Raw genomic sequence first — 15,279 nt, forward strand, 5'->3', positions numbered from 1 at the left:
GTGGGTTCAGAGCTACTTTGTTTGGGATCCGCCACCAGCCACCCAGGAAGCTTACTTACACGCATACAGGTGGACGTGACTGTCCCGCAGAACATGCCGTCATGTACTCGCTGGCAGCGTCCAAGGGGGAATGGCACCTGGCGCAGTTGCCCACTTGTGTCACCTCACATTGGCTCATGTAGACAGGTCCAAGCGGGGATATGGTAGGATATTCACCTCTCAGGGATTGCGGGCAACTGTGGCATCAGCGGCAGCATGTGTTCTGGATTCGTCACCCAGTGACGTGGGTGTGGGGACGGGGGAGCCCTGGTCGAGGTGGTTGAAGAGGGGCCCAGGACCTGAAGTGCTTAGGCTCAGGTTTGCGTCCTGCTCTGTCCTTAACTCGCTGGGTGCCCTTGGGAAAGGGACTCTCCTCTCTCCTCAGTGTCCGAGTCTGAACAGGAGAGGCTTGGACTAGCCTGGTCTCTGAGGCCTTTACATAACACTGCACCACTTTCTATGCTTGCTGAGCTTCTGAAACCCAGTCCCATGGGCCACGGAGGGAAGGAAGAATCAAGGGCAAGCACATGGCTTCTTGGAGGGAAGGGTTCGGGGCTGACGTGGGATGGGGACCAGAGGGTCCACCTTCCTGGCCTGCGGCTCTCTCTCGGGCCACCGCGGGGTGGGAGCGGAAGCTTGGGAGGCACGGCCTCTTGCTGCAGCCCTCTCCTCACTCATCTCCTGACCCTGTGCCAACTTTGGCTTTGACAGGGACCCAGACCCGCTTCAGCCAGGAGCCAGCCGACCAGACCGTGGTGGCCGGACAGCGGGCCGTGCTCCCCTGCGTGCTGCTCAACTACTCGGGGATCGTGCAGTGGACCAAGGATGGGCTGGCACTGGGCATGGGCCAGGGCCTCAAAGGTGAGGGCCCGCGCGGCCAGCCCAGCACCCAGACTGTTCCATCTGGGCCTCCCTCCCCCCACCAACAAAGAGCACTGGACTCAACATCCTTTCGTTCCCCACCACGTTCCTTCTCTGGGCTCTAGCCTCCCCTTTCCCACTTATGTGTCAGTCTGTCTCTCTGCCTGTCCCGAGCTCTCTCTCTGCTGCTGTCCAAACTCCACAGCTCTGCCTTTCCTTCCTGGGTTGCAGACTGGCTCACAAAGGGCCAATGGGAAGCCCAAGGAATCGAGGGAAACCAAGAGACCTTTACATAGGGCAGCTTTAGACAGACAGACACCACGAGAGGAGCCGCAGGCAGCCAGGCCGAGCAGGAGGGGCTGAGAGGCTCCAGAGCCCCTTACAAGAGCCGAGCAAGGACATAGCAGCTTCTAGGTCCTGCAAGTGTTTCCTGCCAGCTTGGCTTTGCTCCAGCCTCTCTCTTGCCCCCTGCCCAGGCAGTGTCTGTTCTGTGGCCACAAATTCATTTTAATTTCAGCCTAAGCACTTATTTATTCATTTAACAAGCACTATGGAGCCACTTCATGGCAAGCCACTCTAGTACTATTGCCTAGAAAATCCCATGGATGGAGGAGCCTGGTAGGCTGCAGTCCGTGGGGTCGCTAAGGGTCGGACACGACTGAGCGACTTCACTTTCACGTTTCACTTTCACACATTGGAGAAGGAAATGGCAACCCACTCCAGTGTTCTTGCCTGGAGAATCCCAGGGACAGGGGAGCCTGGTGGTCTGCCGTCTCTGGGGTCGCACAGAGTCGGACACGACTGAAGTGACTTAGCAGCATGGAGTCACTTTGGATACAAACATAATGTGCCAAGGTGAGGACAGGGGGAACCCTCCTTTATTCCAAAGCAAGTAAAGATACTTCTGGAAAGGCCGCCTAGCAGAGTGGACGGAGAGTCAGAACCCGCCTCTGCTGCCTTCCAGCCAGGTGACCTCAGGAAAGCCACCTCACCTCTCTGGGCCTGAGTTTACCACTGTGTAAAACAGGCATAGTAGCTGCAGGTCTGCCAGCTTTATAAAAGTGTGAGTTTTGAACCAAATGAGAGAATACGTGAAAACACACTGCTCGCTGTCAAGCAATGTAATGGTAAAAGCATGGGAGGGACTGTGTATTTTTATTATTATTGTTATCCAGGGCTTGAGGCTATTTGCTGCAGGTTCTGTGCATTAGAGCAGGTAGGAGAAATTTCTCTGTATGGAGCAGTCTCTATGTAGGAAGGAGAGGGGCTGGCGGATCTATTGATGATGGGAAGAGAAAGAAACTGGGAGAAAGAGAGATCGATAGAATCAAGAGCCTCTGAACAGAGGGAGGCAGTGGGAGGGAGCTGAGGGTAGGGACCACACGAGAGAGAGCGGACGGAATGTGAGGGGTGGGCAGACGGAATGTGAGGGGTGGGCGGGTGGGCCAGCGCCTGGAGGCAGGAGGGAGGAGAAGGCTGGATTGGAGAAGCACAGAGGTGCGCCTGCCACAGCCGGGCGAGGCTCCTGCAGGTGAGGGGCTCCTTGGGGCAGGACCCTGCTTCTCACATCCCTCCCTTGATGAGAGAGGGTGAGACCTTCGCCCGCCTTGGGCTTCCCTCTGGCCCCAGTGAGCTCATGTCTGAGCTGTAATGGCCTATATTTCCTAGCGCCCACACACCCTCCCTTCTTCCTCTCCTTTTCTCCCCGCTGTCTGCCTTTTTTTTTTTTTTTGCCTTTTCTTTCCTATTATTATGAGAGACATTTGTCTGCAAACAGCTTCTGAGATTTCATCTGCTCCCGCTCAGCTCCCGCTTCTGCTCTCCCCCATCTCGTCCTGCTTTGTGGCTCCCCGCCTCAGCGGAGGAGGCTGTGGCATCGCAGTGTCTGCACGGGGGCCTCATCCCCAGCGAGGGGCCGCTGGGTCCCAGGAGAGGGTGGAGGGAGGGGTGCTGGCTCCCAGTGGGACCCCGGGGCCCTGATGTGGGGAGAGGATGCACCCTAGGGGGCAGGGCGGTCCAGGCGGGCCCCCGGCTGGGGCTGGGCTCACCTGGGCTGGCCCTTTCTCTCCCTGCAGCCTGGCCACGGTACCGCGTCGTGGGCTCTGCGGAGGCCGGGCAGTACAACTTGGAGATCACAGACGCTGAGCTCTCCGACGATGCCTCGTACGAGTGCCAGGCCACGGAGGCCGCCCTGCGCTCCCGGCGAGCGAAACTCACCGTGCTCAGTAATAACCCCAACGTCCCGCATGCACCCCCCGACCCTTACCACCCGCCACCTCCTCCTGTCTCTTTCTCTTGGTGTCTGGGCTGTCCCCCGCTTCCCCAACGTCCTCTTGCATCTTCCAGCTTCTCTGTGTCTGATCCTGGCCTCATGCACTGTCCCGACTATCTCCCTTGCTTTCCCTCCCCCAGTCCTTTAAACTCCTTCCAAAGCCAAGTTCAGATAGAAGAGAAAAAAATGGGCACGTGGGCACCCATTCTGAACACGTGGGCTGTGTGAGCTCTGGCATCCTCTCTGCCCCCGCCTGTGCCCAGGCCTCGTGGGGACTAGGCTCCGCCTTCAGGACATAAACTGCCCCTGCCAGAGTGGGGGCATGGCGGGGCAATGGAAACCAGGCCTCTCCTGGCAGATGGGCTTGTTGGAAGCGTCTCCCTTCCTCTCCCTCGCAGCTGCCCCAGAAACTGCTCCCTTCGCTCCTTTCCCTCCACTCACTCAGCCCCTCTTCCCTTCTCGGCCTCTGTTCCCGCCCTCAGCACGCACCCCACCTTCTCCACTTCACCTCCAGGCCTCCTCAGGGAACAGGGGAGCAGAACTGGAAGGATGGGGCCTTGAGGGCTGAGAAACAGGGAGGGGGTGGGGCAGGGGTCCTGGCTGAGTCTGCAGGAGCCACAGGAGGAGGGCTTGTCTCTGAAGAAGCCGTGCTGGCTGCCGCCCACAGGGCATAGAGCAGATGTCCCTCCACGGTAACACCCGGGGCCATTTGCATAATGAGGGGATCCTCTCCTGCACGCAGGCAGGGCAGGCAGGCCCCAGCACCGGAATGAGGCCAGCTCTGAGCCAGCTCTGAGCCGCCCTCACCCCCCCACCCCCGGCGGCACCTCCAGCTCCATCCATCTTTTGTCTCCCTCAAGCTCCGAGCTCCGAGCTCCGGTGCTGCCTGGGCCTCTGCCTCTGCTCCACTTGCCTCCGGCTTGGCTCCTTCTGCCTGTCACCCTCTTCCTTCCCTTTTGTCATCTGCCCCATCCCTTTCTCTTTGCCGTCCCATCTGATCTGTCCTGCTCCCTCTCTTTTTCTCTCCCCAACCCCGAAATCGTTGAAGTGGGGGATCCCCCCAGGAGGGATGGGAGGAAGGAACGGGGAGCTGAGCTAAGTGAGTCTGGACACAAGGAAGATTCTCACCTGGGGGAGAAGGGCGAGGACGTGACAAGTCATCCGAGCGGCGGGGAAGAGGCCTGCTGGGAGTCAGGAGACCCGGGCCATTTTGGCACCGTGACCCTAAAAAGGTCATGACCTCTGGTCATCTGTTTTCTCATCAGTAACATGGCATAATGCTGCCGGCCTTGTCTTAGCAACTGCTGCTTTGCTGCTCCCTGAGTGGGGAGTTGTAAACTGTGAAGGTCTGGGCAGATGTGAGGTGTCAGAATAAGTGAGCACCAGAGGGACCCGGCAGTCTGTTTCTCTGGATGGAAAGGCCCTGAAGGACTAGGACTCCAGGCTGGTAGATGACTCACTGTTCCTCTCTGGTGAAGACACGTGTGGAGATTTAGCATCGAGCAGGATGGAGGTTGGGGAGCAGGAGTTAGCTGACCGCCAGGGGTAGGCGTGGAGTGCTAAGACGTCAACTTCCCCTCCTCACTGGAGAGGGTGTGAGCCCCCATGCTGGACCAGGCATTCCAAGAGATATGGAACATGAGATACTTAGGAGACCTTATCTCTTCTTTTGTCCTCCCTAACTGCCTCGGCGTAAGTCCTGGAAGGTGCTACTTCCAGACTGGAGACTACCATTTGAATGAGGGGGTCCTGAAACTGTTCCTTCCCCATCCTGTTCCAGCATAGAGAGGGAGAAATAGAGAAAGATGGGTAAAGGCCAGCCAAGACCCTAGATATAACAGGAACTTAGTAAGGACAGCCTGCAACTTGGCTCAATCAAGGAACGCTTCCTGGCAGAGGAGAATATCAATGGGAACCCTTGGTGGAGAAGTATCTTGTTTAAAAAGCTTTCAAGTCAATGAGGGAGGTCTACAAGGGCAGGGAGCTGGCTCGCTTATCTGGAGGGTGTTGAGGATGTGGATCTCTATAGCCTATCTGGGTGTTTCCGGTGGTTGAAGGGAGTAGGAGGAGGCCCCGACAGTAAAAGAGATGGAGGATGAATCCGTCTACTCCTTTCCCCTCACTCTGCCCCCTCATCGTGTCTCTGGAACTCTCACACCGCCTGCCTCCTGCAGCCACGTGGAGGCAGTGAGAAGGCAGGGCAGTGTGTGCACCCTGCTCTGCTCACCTGCCTGAACACAGCTTTTGTTCATTCGGGGCTCAGAGACTGGGCAGGATCGAGTGGAGAGTGTGCAGTGTTCAGTGTGTGGAATCAGCCTTCCTGCCCATGGCCAGCTCGTCACCTCCGCTCTCCTGCAGCTATACCCCTCGGTGGTCTACCCCCCACCCCAGACCAGCGCAGGCCACAGAATGGCCTTGCAGAACTCTGAGCAGCTGCCTCCCACTCCCTCGCAGACAGACACAGACGTAACAGATCTACAGACCCACGGCTCCCTCGTTACTCACAGCAATAACCTCGAGTGCAGTGGCGATGAGCACGGCTCTGGGTCTGCAGGCCTCGTCCTCATCCCAGCCCTGCCGCTGAGCTCAGACTCCTGCCTCTGAGCACACTGGCCTGACCTGTCTGAACCTCAGCACCTTGTCTGTAAACGGGGGGTGGGGGGCAGCCAGTGGTGTTTACCATGAAAGGATTAATGCTATATACTCTGTGGTGAGGATGAAATGAAATCCTATGCACGAGGTGCTTGAGCTGACACCTGGTGAGCGGTCACTGAGTGGTGGGGATCATGTTACAGTTTATAGTCGGTTTCACACCCTTGATCTCCTTTCATTCTCCCAATAGGAACTCTGGGGAACAGATGGCAATGTGCTTTTTGAAGTTTTACAAACAAGGAAAGTGAGGCCTCAGACACGGAAATATTAATATACAAATTTAAGTTTCAAATCCTAAAAATGTGCTCATAAACACACTCATGGGGACTTCCCTGGTGGTTCAGTGGTTAAGACCCCAAACTCCCAATGCAGGGGGCCTGAGTCCTATCCCTGCTCAGGGAACTAGATCCTGCATGCCACAACTAAGACCTGACTCACTGGAAAAGGCTGAAGGCAAAAGGAGTAAGGGGTGGCAGAGGACCAGACAGCTGAATGGCATCACCAAGTCAATGGACATGAATCGGAGCACACTCCGGGAGGTAGTGAAGGACAGCGGAGCCTGGTGTGCTGCAGTCCATGGGATCGCAGAGAGGCAGACATGACATAGAGACTGAAAAACAACAACCAAATTAAAAAAAAAAAGAACCACCTGGACACGTGCCGTCTAACTAAGCTTATAGACACCTCAACAGCCGTAGTTTCTTCTCCCCAGGTACTAAGGTGGGCTAGTGACAAAGGTGGCGGGTGGGCGGTCTTTCCCTTAATAAAGGGTGAGGACCAGTGTTACAAGAGAAGGGAAAGCTGCTGGGAGAAGAAGCTTTCCCCTCCTCTGCCCAACTAGGACTGTCCTCTTGGAGTACGATAGCGCCTTGTGACCCCGGAGGGGCCCCACACAGACCACGAGAGCCTGAGTGACAGCTCCATTTCTCTCTGCCTTTCTCTCCTTCCCACCCCGTTTGCCAACCCGCATCCCTCTGCTGTTGGAACCATATTAGTGAGCAAAGAGGAAGAGCCCGGAACGCAGCACGCAGATCACTGGCTGCCGGGAGCTGGAGGCGCTGCGGGCTCTTGTCCAAGCACTAACGTGAACACACTGTGCATGTCACACGTGGCGGCCCCTCTGCCGCCCTCATCCAGCCACATGAGGACCCTGGGAGTGGGCATCGTATGTCCCTGTGGAAGAAACTGACCTGGCAGCCTCACGCGAGGTCGCTTGACAGATGAATAAAGGCGCCAGGACTAGAAACCAGGGCAGCCTGCTTCTAGATCCTGGGCTGGCCCCACCCTCATACTCTGCCTGCACCAGTTGAGCAAAGTGCTGGGATGGGCTGCAAGAGGTTCCTCTCCCCGGAAACCCCAAAAATGGGGACCGTCATCTCATAAACTCCAGGATAGCCCTGCCCACGACTGGCTTTGTGGGTGTCCCAGGGTCTCCTTTCAAGGGCTCCCTTGGAAAGCTCCTTCTGCATTTCTCTGGTCTTCCCAGAAAAAAAGCAAACAAAACCCTTGCACATTGCTGGCTGATGAACACGAGGTAGACCAAATATCAAAATTATAATCAAAACCCTTCCGTCTTTATCCCATCAACCACTTATTCCGCTAATAGCCCCAAGGATGCGTTATCAACTAGCCTTTGCACTAGATCTTAGGACTTTAAGAGAAAAAAGAAGCAGCCCCTGCTCCCAGGGAACTTGCAGTCTGGTTCACCTGAGTGTTTCGAAGCCTGTGGGTATAGGACAGGGACCTATTTCCTATTAATGTTTCAGACATCTGACTGATTCGATTCCTTAAGTATTTAGCCAGAGCGTGCTCTGGTCATGTTCTAGGCACCAAAGACTATATAAATATTAATGTGATGGAGTTTCTGCTTTTCCAGGGATAATGGTTTTGTTGGGGAGGGGACATGGATAACCCTCATAAGTAACCCAAAGACAAGCTATTGATAGACGGTGCTCGGAGCTTTGAGGGACTGGCTGGGAGGCACAGAGGCAGTGGTTGAGGGGGATGTGGCGTGGAAGGCCCTGTGCTGGGATGTGAACAGGATGGACAGCAGTTCAAGAGAAGCTGTGAGGGAACGGAGCAGAAACGAGGAGATGGGGAGGTGCAGGACTTGACCTGGGGAACGTTGGTCGCAGGTTGAGAGGCTTGCAACTCATGCCCGTGGCAGCTGGAAGACATGGAAGGTTGTTGAACAGGGAAGTGGTACAGACTTGGCTGATCTGTAGAGAAAATAACCTGCTAGCCATGATGGATGGGTTGAGGCCAGCAGGGGCTGGAGGCAGGGAGTCCATTTGGGAGGTTGCTGTGATAGACCCACTCATCCAGCTGCTCCAGGGTGGAGGAGCAGACAGGAGGGAATGGATGTAAGAAGCTATGTTGGAGGTAGCCACCCCTCTGTGCCAGGCCCCTCAGACCACAAGAGCAGCAGATTCAGTGATCGTAAGTTAGGGGGTAAGGATGGCACTGCCCCACCAAGGGGTGGACGTGCGGTAGGAGAGATGCCTCCAGGGGCAGGGCTTTCAGTCATCAGGGCACTGTTGGCCAGATCCTGGACTGACTCTGCTCTGCTCTTCCCCACAGTCCCCCCAGAGGACACCAGGATTGATGGCGGTCCTGTGATCCTGCTGCAGGCAGGCACCCCCCACAACCTCACATGCCGCGCCTTCAACGCCAAGCCTGCCGCCACCATCATCTGGTTCCGGGACGGGACACAGCAGGAGGGTGCTGTAGCCAGCACGGTGAGACCCTGCCTGCTCCCCCAGCTCCTCGAAGGCCGCCCTCTAGGTCACCTTTCCTTTCCCACATGAATCTGACCACAGACTAGGGGGGACACAGATGTGGAAAGGGGCCTTAGAAGTCATGTGGTCCAATACTCTCATTAAATAGCTGGGCAAACTGAGGTCCAGAGAAGAGAATTCTCAGGACCATTCAGTAGTTAGCAGAGACTAAGAATAATAATGAGAATAGCTACATTAATTAAGCACCTATAGTGTAGCAGGGACTATGCATGCTCAGGTTTATGGACAGTCTCTCTTAATCCTCACAGGAGTTTGATAAATTAGCTGTTACTTCCAACTCAAAAAGAGTGAACTGATGTTTAGAGAGGTTGAGTGACTTGCCCAGGGTCACACACAGCTGATATGCAGCAGAGTTGGGGTTTAAACCCGGATCAGAATGTAGTCTCTTGCTACCAAGCCTCCCAACTTTCTTCCCCCAGTCTCTAGTTGGTGCATGTTCCCAGTCGGCACAGCTAAGAGCTTGGGGAAGCAGCGATTGTGTGGACATTTTATAGATAAGTAACCTATTGCCGAGAAGGACGTCAAATGACTTGCCCAGGATCACGTGGCAAAGTTGACGGTGGAGCTGGAGTTAGAATCCAGATCTCCTACGTGGAGCTCCTCTTGCCAGCTGTGGACAGGCACGGGTGTACCCAGCCCTTTGCTGGATGCTGCAGGAGACAATTCTCATTGAGGGGAGAGAGCTTCCACCTGTGTGCTCTGGAGTATGGCCCCAGGGAGCGCCTGGGTTTGCTCCGCCCTGATAGTCTGTCACCTCGGACAGTTCACGTCTCTCTGGCCTTCATGTCACCATTTGACAGGCAGTTTGGCTTCGGTGGCGCTTAACTGTCTCACCACCAAGAACCCTGTCACTCTTCCCCTCTGTGGTTACATGTTTTGAAATACTTGGGCAACCAAACAAGCCGATTGGTCAATGGCCATTTGTCATCTACTGCCCCTTCGTTTTTTTTCTATTCATTGAAGACGATGGAGCTTTGAAGCAGCAGGAGGAAGCCAGTGTTACTGCACTGGACTAGCACTGATCCAGTACCGCTTCAGGCCTAGTAAGATGCTTGTACTGCTGTCAAACTGTGGGCCCCCACTTTGCCTGATATTGTGGTTTCCCCGAGGCAGTGTGCAAACAGCCTTGGAAAACAGCCCAACGGTCCTATGATCACGTCTGGGGACCTCAGGTTGGGTGTCATGGAGCCACTGTGAGACTTTGAGCCTGTGAGTCCCTTCCCTGCCCTCAGGAGTTCATGGTCTAGCAGGAGAGACGCGTGCACATGCACGGCGCCTAAGAGGCTGTGACCTGAGCGGCGTGGAGGACAGACTGCCTGTGAGGGCCACACGTTCGGTCTCGGAGAGAGTCCTGAGCGCTGGGATTAGCAAAGGAAGACTTTCCAGAAAAGGACGGACGTGGGTTGGACTCAGGGAATTCCAGGAACAAGACTTAAAACGATGGCGAAAACTGTACCACACACAGAGTGAACTCTAATGTGAACTATGGCCTCGGCTAGTGAGAGGGCATCAGTGTTGGTTCATCGCTCGTATCGTGTGTCAGACGTAACACGTATCACACAGGTGCATCACGTTAATAATGGAGGACACTGGAGGTGGGGAGGAGGATATATGGGAGCGCTGCATTTTCTATTCAATTTTTCTGTAAAATTAAAACTTCTCTTAAAAAATAAAGTCTATTAGTTTAAAAAAAACCCTAAACCTGGGAGGAGAAGGGGACGACCGAGAATGAGATGGCAGGATGGCATCACCGACTCTATGGACATGAGTTTGAGTGAACTCCGGGAGTTGGTGATGGACAGGGAGGCCTGGCGTGCTGTGATTCATGGGGTCGCGGAGAGTCGGACACGACTGAGCGACTGAACTGAACTGAAACCTGGGGAGGAGGTAGGGGCTGGGGGAAGGGCAGAGCGTCAGGTTAAATGCCCCTCCAGCAAACCTAGCTCTGTGTGGGTCACCCCAAGGGCAGAGGAAGCGGCTTTTAGCTTGACCGTGTCTCCCACCCTTATTCCCCACCTCATCCTCCCACCCCAGGAACTGCTGAAGGATGGGAAGAGGGAGACCACCATTAGCCAGCTGCTCATCAACCCTACAGACCTGGACATTGGGCGTGTCTTCACGTGCCGCAGCGTGAACGAGGCCATCCCGAGTGGCAGGGAGACGTCCATTGAGCTCGACGTGCACCGTGAGCTGGGTCCCGCGGAGGCGGGGCGGGGCAGCGTGCACCCTGGGGGCGGCACCCCTCGGGCAGAGCAGCGGAATCCCCGGGGCCCCGGGACAGATGCTCCGTTTCTTTGTCCTCTTCGAGCCCCTGCTTTGAACCGTAGGCTTTGAGAGCTGGCACAAGGGGCATCAGCTGTGAGCCAGGCAGTTCCCGGGTTTAAACCGTGTGACTTTGGGCAATGACGTAATCTCTCTGAGTCGTAGTTTCTAATTCTGAATATGTGCAGAAAATAAAATGCAGGCCTACAGAGCTCCTTATCGGAAATTCCAAACCAAAAGTGATTGGGTGGCAAAACCTGAACGGAAGCCTTTCATTTAATAACTCAACTGGAATAGCCATACGTTTCACTGCAGATATATTAATGCGTGTTTCTATGGGATGTTGCCCAGATTCTGCTGGGGGTCTTAACACAGTAAATGCTCTGTGGTCACCATAGCCTAACATTTGAAAAATTCCAAATTCTGAAACACATCTAATTCCAGGGGTTTCAGATAAGGGATTGTGATGACCTGTATCTGCTTCTCAGGGTTGTGAGCATTAAGTGAGATATAGTGTTAGAGCATCTCACATGGAGTATGCTACTGGGTAAGTGCTCAATAAATTCCCACTGCCCAGGGAAGGGTGGACGTGTGGGCAGCAACTGGAGAGACGCCCCACCCCCATCCTGGCTGGTGAGCCTAGCGAGCCCACACTGACGCCTAGTGGTCACAGTTGGTCACTACACCGCCTGACTAACGTCCCTTTGGTATCCTTGGTCCTCACCCTGGCCGGCCCCTAGAGGCTCCAAAGGTGAGGAAAGCTTATTTACTGGAGCTGGTACACTGCAAACTCAAATTCCCAGATCACCACACGGGTGAGGTCTCAGTGTTTGTGCTAGAGAGAGAAAACGAAATTTGAGGGACAGTAAAGACCCTGACCTGCTGTCCTCTGCTTTGCAGACCCTCCTACAGTGACCCTGTCTATTGAGCCCCAGACGGTGCAGGAGGGCGAGCGCGTCGTCTTTACCTGTCAGGCCACGGCCAACCCGGAGATCCTGGGCTACAGGTGGGAGGGGAGCGGCGGGGGCGGGCGCACCCTGGGGAGGGGTCCTGGGAGGCCCTGGAGCAGGGCGGCTGGGGAGGAGAGGCCGCGGGATGCGGGGGGGAGGGCTCCGAGGCCCGACCCTGCTCTGTGCTGCCTCCTCCAGGTGGGCCAAGGGGGGCTTCCTGATTGAAGACGCCCACGAGAGTCGCTATGAAACCAATGTCGATTACTCCTTCTTCACGGAGCCGGTGTCTTGTGAGGTTTACAACAAAGTGGGGAGCACAAACGTCAGCACTCTGGTCAACGTCCACTGTGAGTGGCCGCAGGGGCAGGGGCTTTAAAGGGTCTGGAGTTGGGGGGGGAGGCTCCGTGGGGCTGCGGAGACAATGCAGGAGGAGGACTGGAATTGCCCGCACCCCGCCGCGATGAGATCAGGACCCTGATGATCTGTTTGTCCCTTTCTACCTCAGTTGCCCCTCGGATTGTAGTTGACCCTAAACCCACGACCACAGACATTGGCTCTGATGTGACCCTCACCTGTGTCTGGGTTGGGAATCCCCCCCTCACCCTCACCTGGACCAAAAAGGACTCAAACATGGTAAGAAGCTCTCCGCCTCTCCCGAACACTGGGCGGTAGGAACCTGGCCACAGGCTGGGAAGAGAGGGCCGCAGCGGGCACAGCATTCTTTTTCAAGTTGAACCTAGGGTATTTCCCAGTTCTCTGGACTTGGAAGAGAAGGACGGTGCTTGCAGTCAACTCCACCCCTCCTTGGCAGACAGCTGGCTGCTTCAGTGGCAGTGAGAGGACAGTGACCTGTGGGTGGGAGGGGAAAGGGGGCCAGAGTGGAGCCGCTGCTGTGGCAAGAGACCTGCTCAGTGAATGCTGCACAGGAGGGTGGAGTGGCCGGGGTGATGCACTAGAGGAGAGAAGGCTGAATTCTTCAGCTCCGCAGAGACCTGTCGGAGAAGGCACCGGCACCCCACTCCAGTACTCTGCCTGGAAAATCCCATGGACGGAGGAGCCTGGTAGGCTGCAGTCCATGGGGTTGCTGAGGGTCGGACACGACTGAGCGACTTCATTTTCACTTTTCACTTTCATACATTGGAGAAGGAAATGGCAACCCACTCCAGTGTTCTTCCCTGGAGAATCCCAGGGACGGGGGAGCCTGGTGGGCTGCCGTTTATGTGGTCGCACAGAGTCGGACATGACTGAAGTGACTTAGCAGCAGCAGAGACCTCCACGGGACAGTTTGGACCAAAGTTGCAGAAGGAGGGATTTTAGAGCAAAACTCCCTCATTTGGCAAGAGAAGCACTAGGAGAGGCCACCAGCAGTGGCTGCGTCTTCTTTTAAAAATCACAGCAGCTTCACCTGCCCTCATGCACCTCAACCCAGGTCTGCCCACTCTTACAGAGATGCTGTGTCTAAATGCTAACCTGTTTAGAGTCAGGGGATGGACCAGATAGACTTGGGATTCTGCTTCCCTTCTGGGAATTCATTTGTGGCCCTTCCTGCTCTCTTTCCAATGCCTCCAATGTGGGGGCCCACACGGATCTAGGGGCCCAGGCCTCCTGGCTCCCCACCCGAGGCTGCTCTCTCTGCCCAGGTCCTAAGTAACAGCAACCAGCTGCTGCTGAAGTCGGTGACCCAGGCCGATGCCGGCACCTACACCTGCCGGGCCATCGTGCCTCGGATCGGAGTGGCCGAGAGGGAGGTGCCGCTTTACGTGAATGGTGAGGGGCCTGAGGAAGGCGGTGGGGGGGGGGGGCCTGGGGGTGGGCTGCTGGAGGTTGCAGCTGGTCCTGACCCTGTCCTCTTGCTTGCAGGGCCCCCCATCATCTCCAGCGAGGCCGTGCAGTACGCCGTCAGGGGCGACGGCGGCAAGGTGGAGTGTTTCATCGGGAGTACGCCACCCCCAGACCGCATTGTGAGTGGGCCAGGCCTCGGGCCAGCCACTTATTTCCCTACTCGCCTGAACCTCCTCCTGCTTTCCCCAGGCCCTTCCTATGCCCTGTGTTTCTCATCCTCTGACTCTGTCCCTCCGTGCTCACATGCCACCTCCTCTCTTCCTTGTTGTGTGACCCTGAGCCAGTTATTTGGTCTTTGGAACCTCAGTTTCCTCATCCGTAAAATGGGGGCAGTGATCCCTACTGCACAGGGTTGCTGTTGCCTTTCACAACAGGTGTGAAAGGCCTGGTGAGGTCTCCTTGGATGCGCTGCTCGTTCCCCTGGGCTTTCACTCCTGTTCTCTCCTCTCCCTCATCTCCTCCTTCCTCAGCCTCCCCATCTCTTCCTTGCCCCCTCCCCTGCCCTCTGCCCCAGCCCTGCCCCATCAGTTCCATCCCACCCAGCTGCCCACTCCCTTTCTCCTGCCTTCCTCCTCCTACCAGCACCCGGCCGGCTGCTCTCCACCCCCTCCCTCTCCCCCACACCACGAGTCATTAATTCCTTCCGTGACCATTAACCGTCAAACCCCTCATCACATTTAATGACCATTTGGCTAACTCCAGGGCTGCCCAGGGACACTTCATTACCACGGCCGCCTGGGCAGCGGGCGGCTCGGCTCCCGGGGGGCCTTGCTTTCAGAGCTAGGAGGACTGATCCCTGGAAAAGAGCCAGTTCTCGGCGGCTCCGTCTCCCTCGGGCTCCACTCTGAGGGAGGGGACACAGTGGCGGGGGCATGCCCCAGCCTGGGGGACGGGGGACGGAGGAGCCCGGGAGAGACCCCTCCTGATATCAGTTCCCACTCATTTATAAGGGTCTGTGGCTGGGTCTCCAGAGCCGGTGGGTGGCTTCACGCGGGGCTGGCTGTGGGCTGGTTAAAGGCAAGGCCGAAGTTATGTTTAGTTAAGAGTCTCAGACTGTCAGAGCTGGAGGGAAGCTGGAGCACTCTCTACTCTATCTAGGCTGGTCCTCTCCTTTTATAGGTGAGGAAACTGAGGCCCAGAGATGGGAGGGGGCGGCCGCCCAGGGCTCAAAGGGAGGATCAGGCCAAGAGCCCAGTCTTCTTAGCTCTCCCTCCAGGACTTGTTCCCACATGTTGGTTCATTGGGTCAGCTGGGGTTGTTACGAAAATAGAGATTCCCAATAAGGGAAGTCTCAATTCTAACCTGGGAATGATGTGTCTTTGAGACACTGGTCTACCATCTTCCAGGTCTGCTGGCTTCCCGAATCAAATTGCTCTCCCTTGCCTCAACAACCAGCACCACCAAATAGAGATTCCTGGGCCTGTGCCCTCGAGAGTCATATTTAGTAGCTAAGCCCTAGGAATCCTCATGTTAAAGAGTGTCCCTGCACTTATCTGAATGGTCACAGCATGTGTCTCGAGCACGTTTGGGAGCCGCTGCTCCTCCTAGACGGGAGATTTGATGCCAGGGTTGGAGGCAGCAGGCGTGGCTTGGGCTTGTTGTA

General features: G+C 56.0%; 1 protein-coding gene across 2 annotated transcripts in view; it reads left to right on the forward strand.

The window, feature by feature from the left end:
- Positions 1-15,279, forward strand: part of KIRREL1 (kirre like nephrin family adhesion molecule 1) — a 104,554-nt gene that overhangs the window by 80,356 nt on the left and 8,919 nt on the right. The window contains exons 2-10 of one of the 2 annotated variants that reach the window (XM_055401732.2): positions 751-900; positions 2,976-3,125; positions 8,405-8,562; positions 10,657-10,807; positions 11,785-11,890; positions 12,033-12,181; positions 12,340-12,467; positions 13,427-13,601; positions 13,695-13,795. In XM_055401732.2, coding sequence (XP_055257707.2) covers positions 751-900; positions 2,976-3,125; positions 8,405-8,562; positions 10,657-10,807; positions 11,785-11,890; positions 12,033-12,181; positions 12,340-12,467; positions 13,427-13,601; positions 13,695-13,795 — 1,268 coding nt within the window. The remainder of the gene's footprint in view (positions 1-750; positions 901-2,975; positions 3,126-8,404; positions 8,563-10,656; positions 10,808-11,784; positions 11,891-12,032; positions 12,182-12,339; positions 12,468-13,426; positions 13,602-13,694; positions 13,796-15,279) is intronic. The other variant, XM_055401733.2, reaches the window with a different exon arrangement.

The sequence above is a fragment of the Moschus berezovskii genome, chromosome 4, assembly GCF_049115385.1.
Source record: "Moschus berezovskii isolate FMDL1 chromosome 4, NW_MosBer_1.0, whole genome shotgun sequence".
NCBI lineage: Eukaryota > Metazoa > Chordata > Mammalia > Artiodactyla > Moschidae > Moschus > Moschus berezovskii.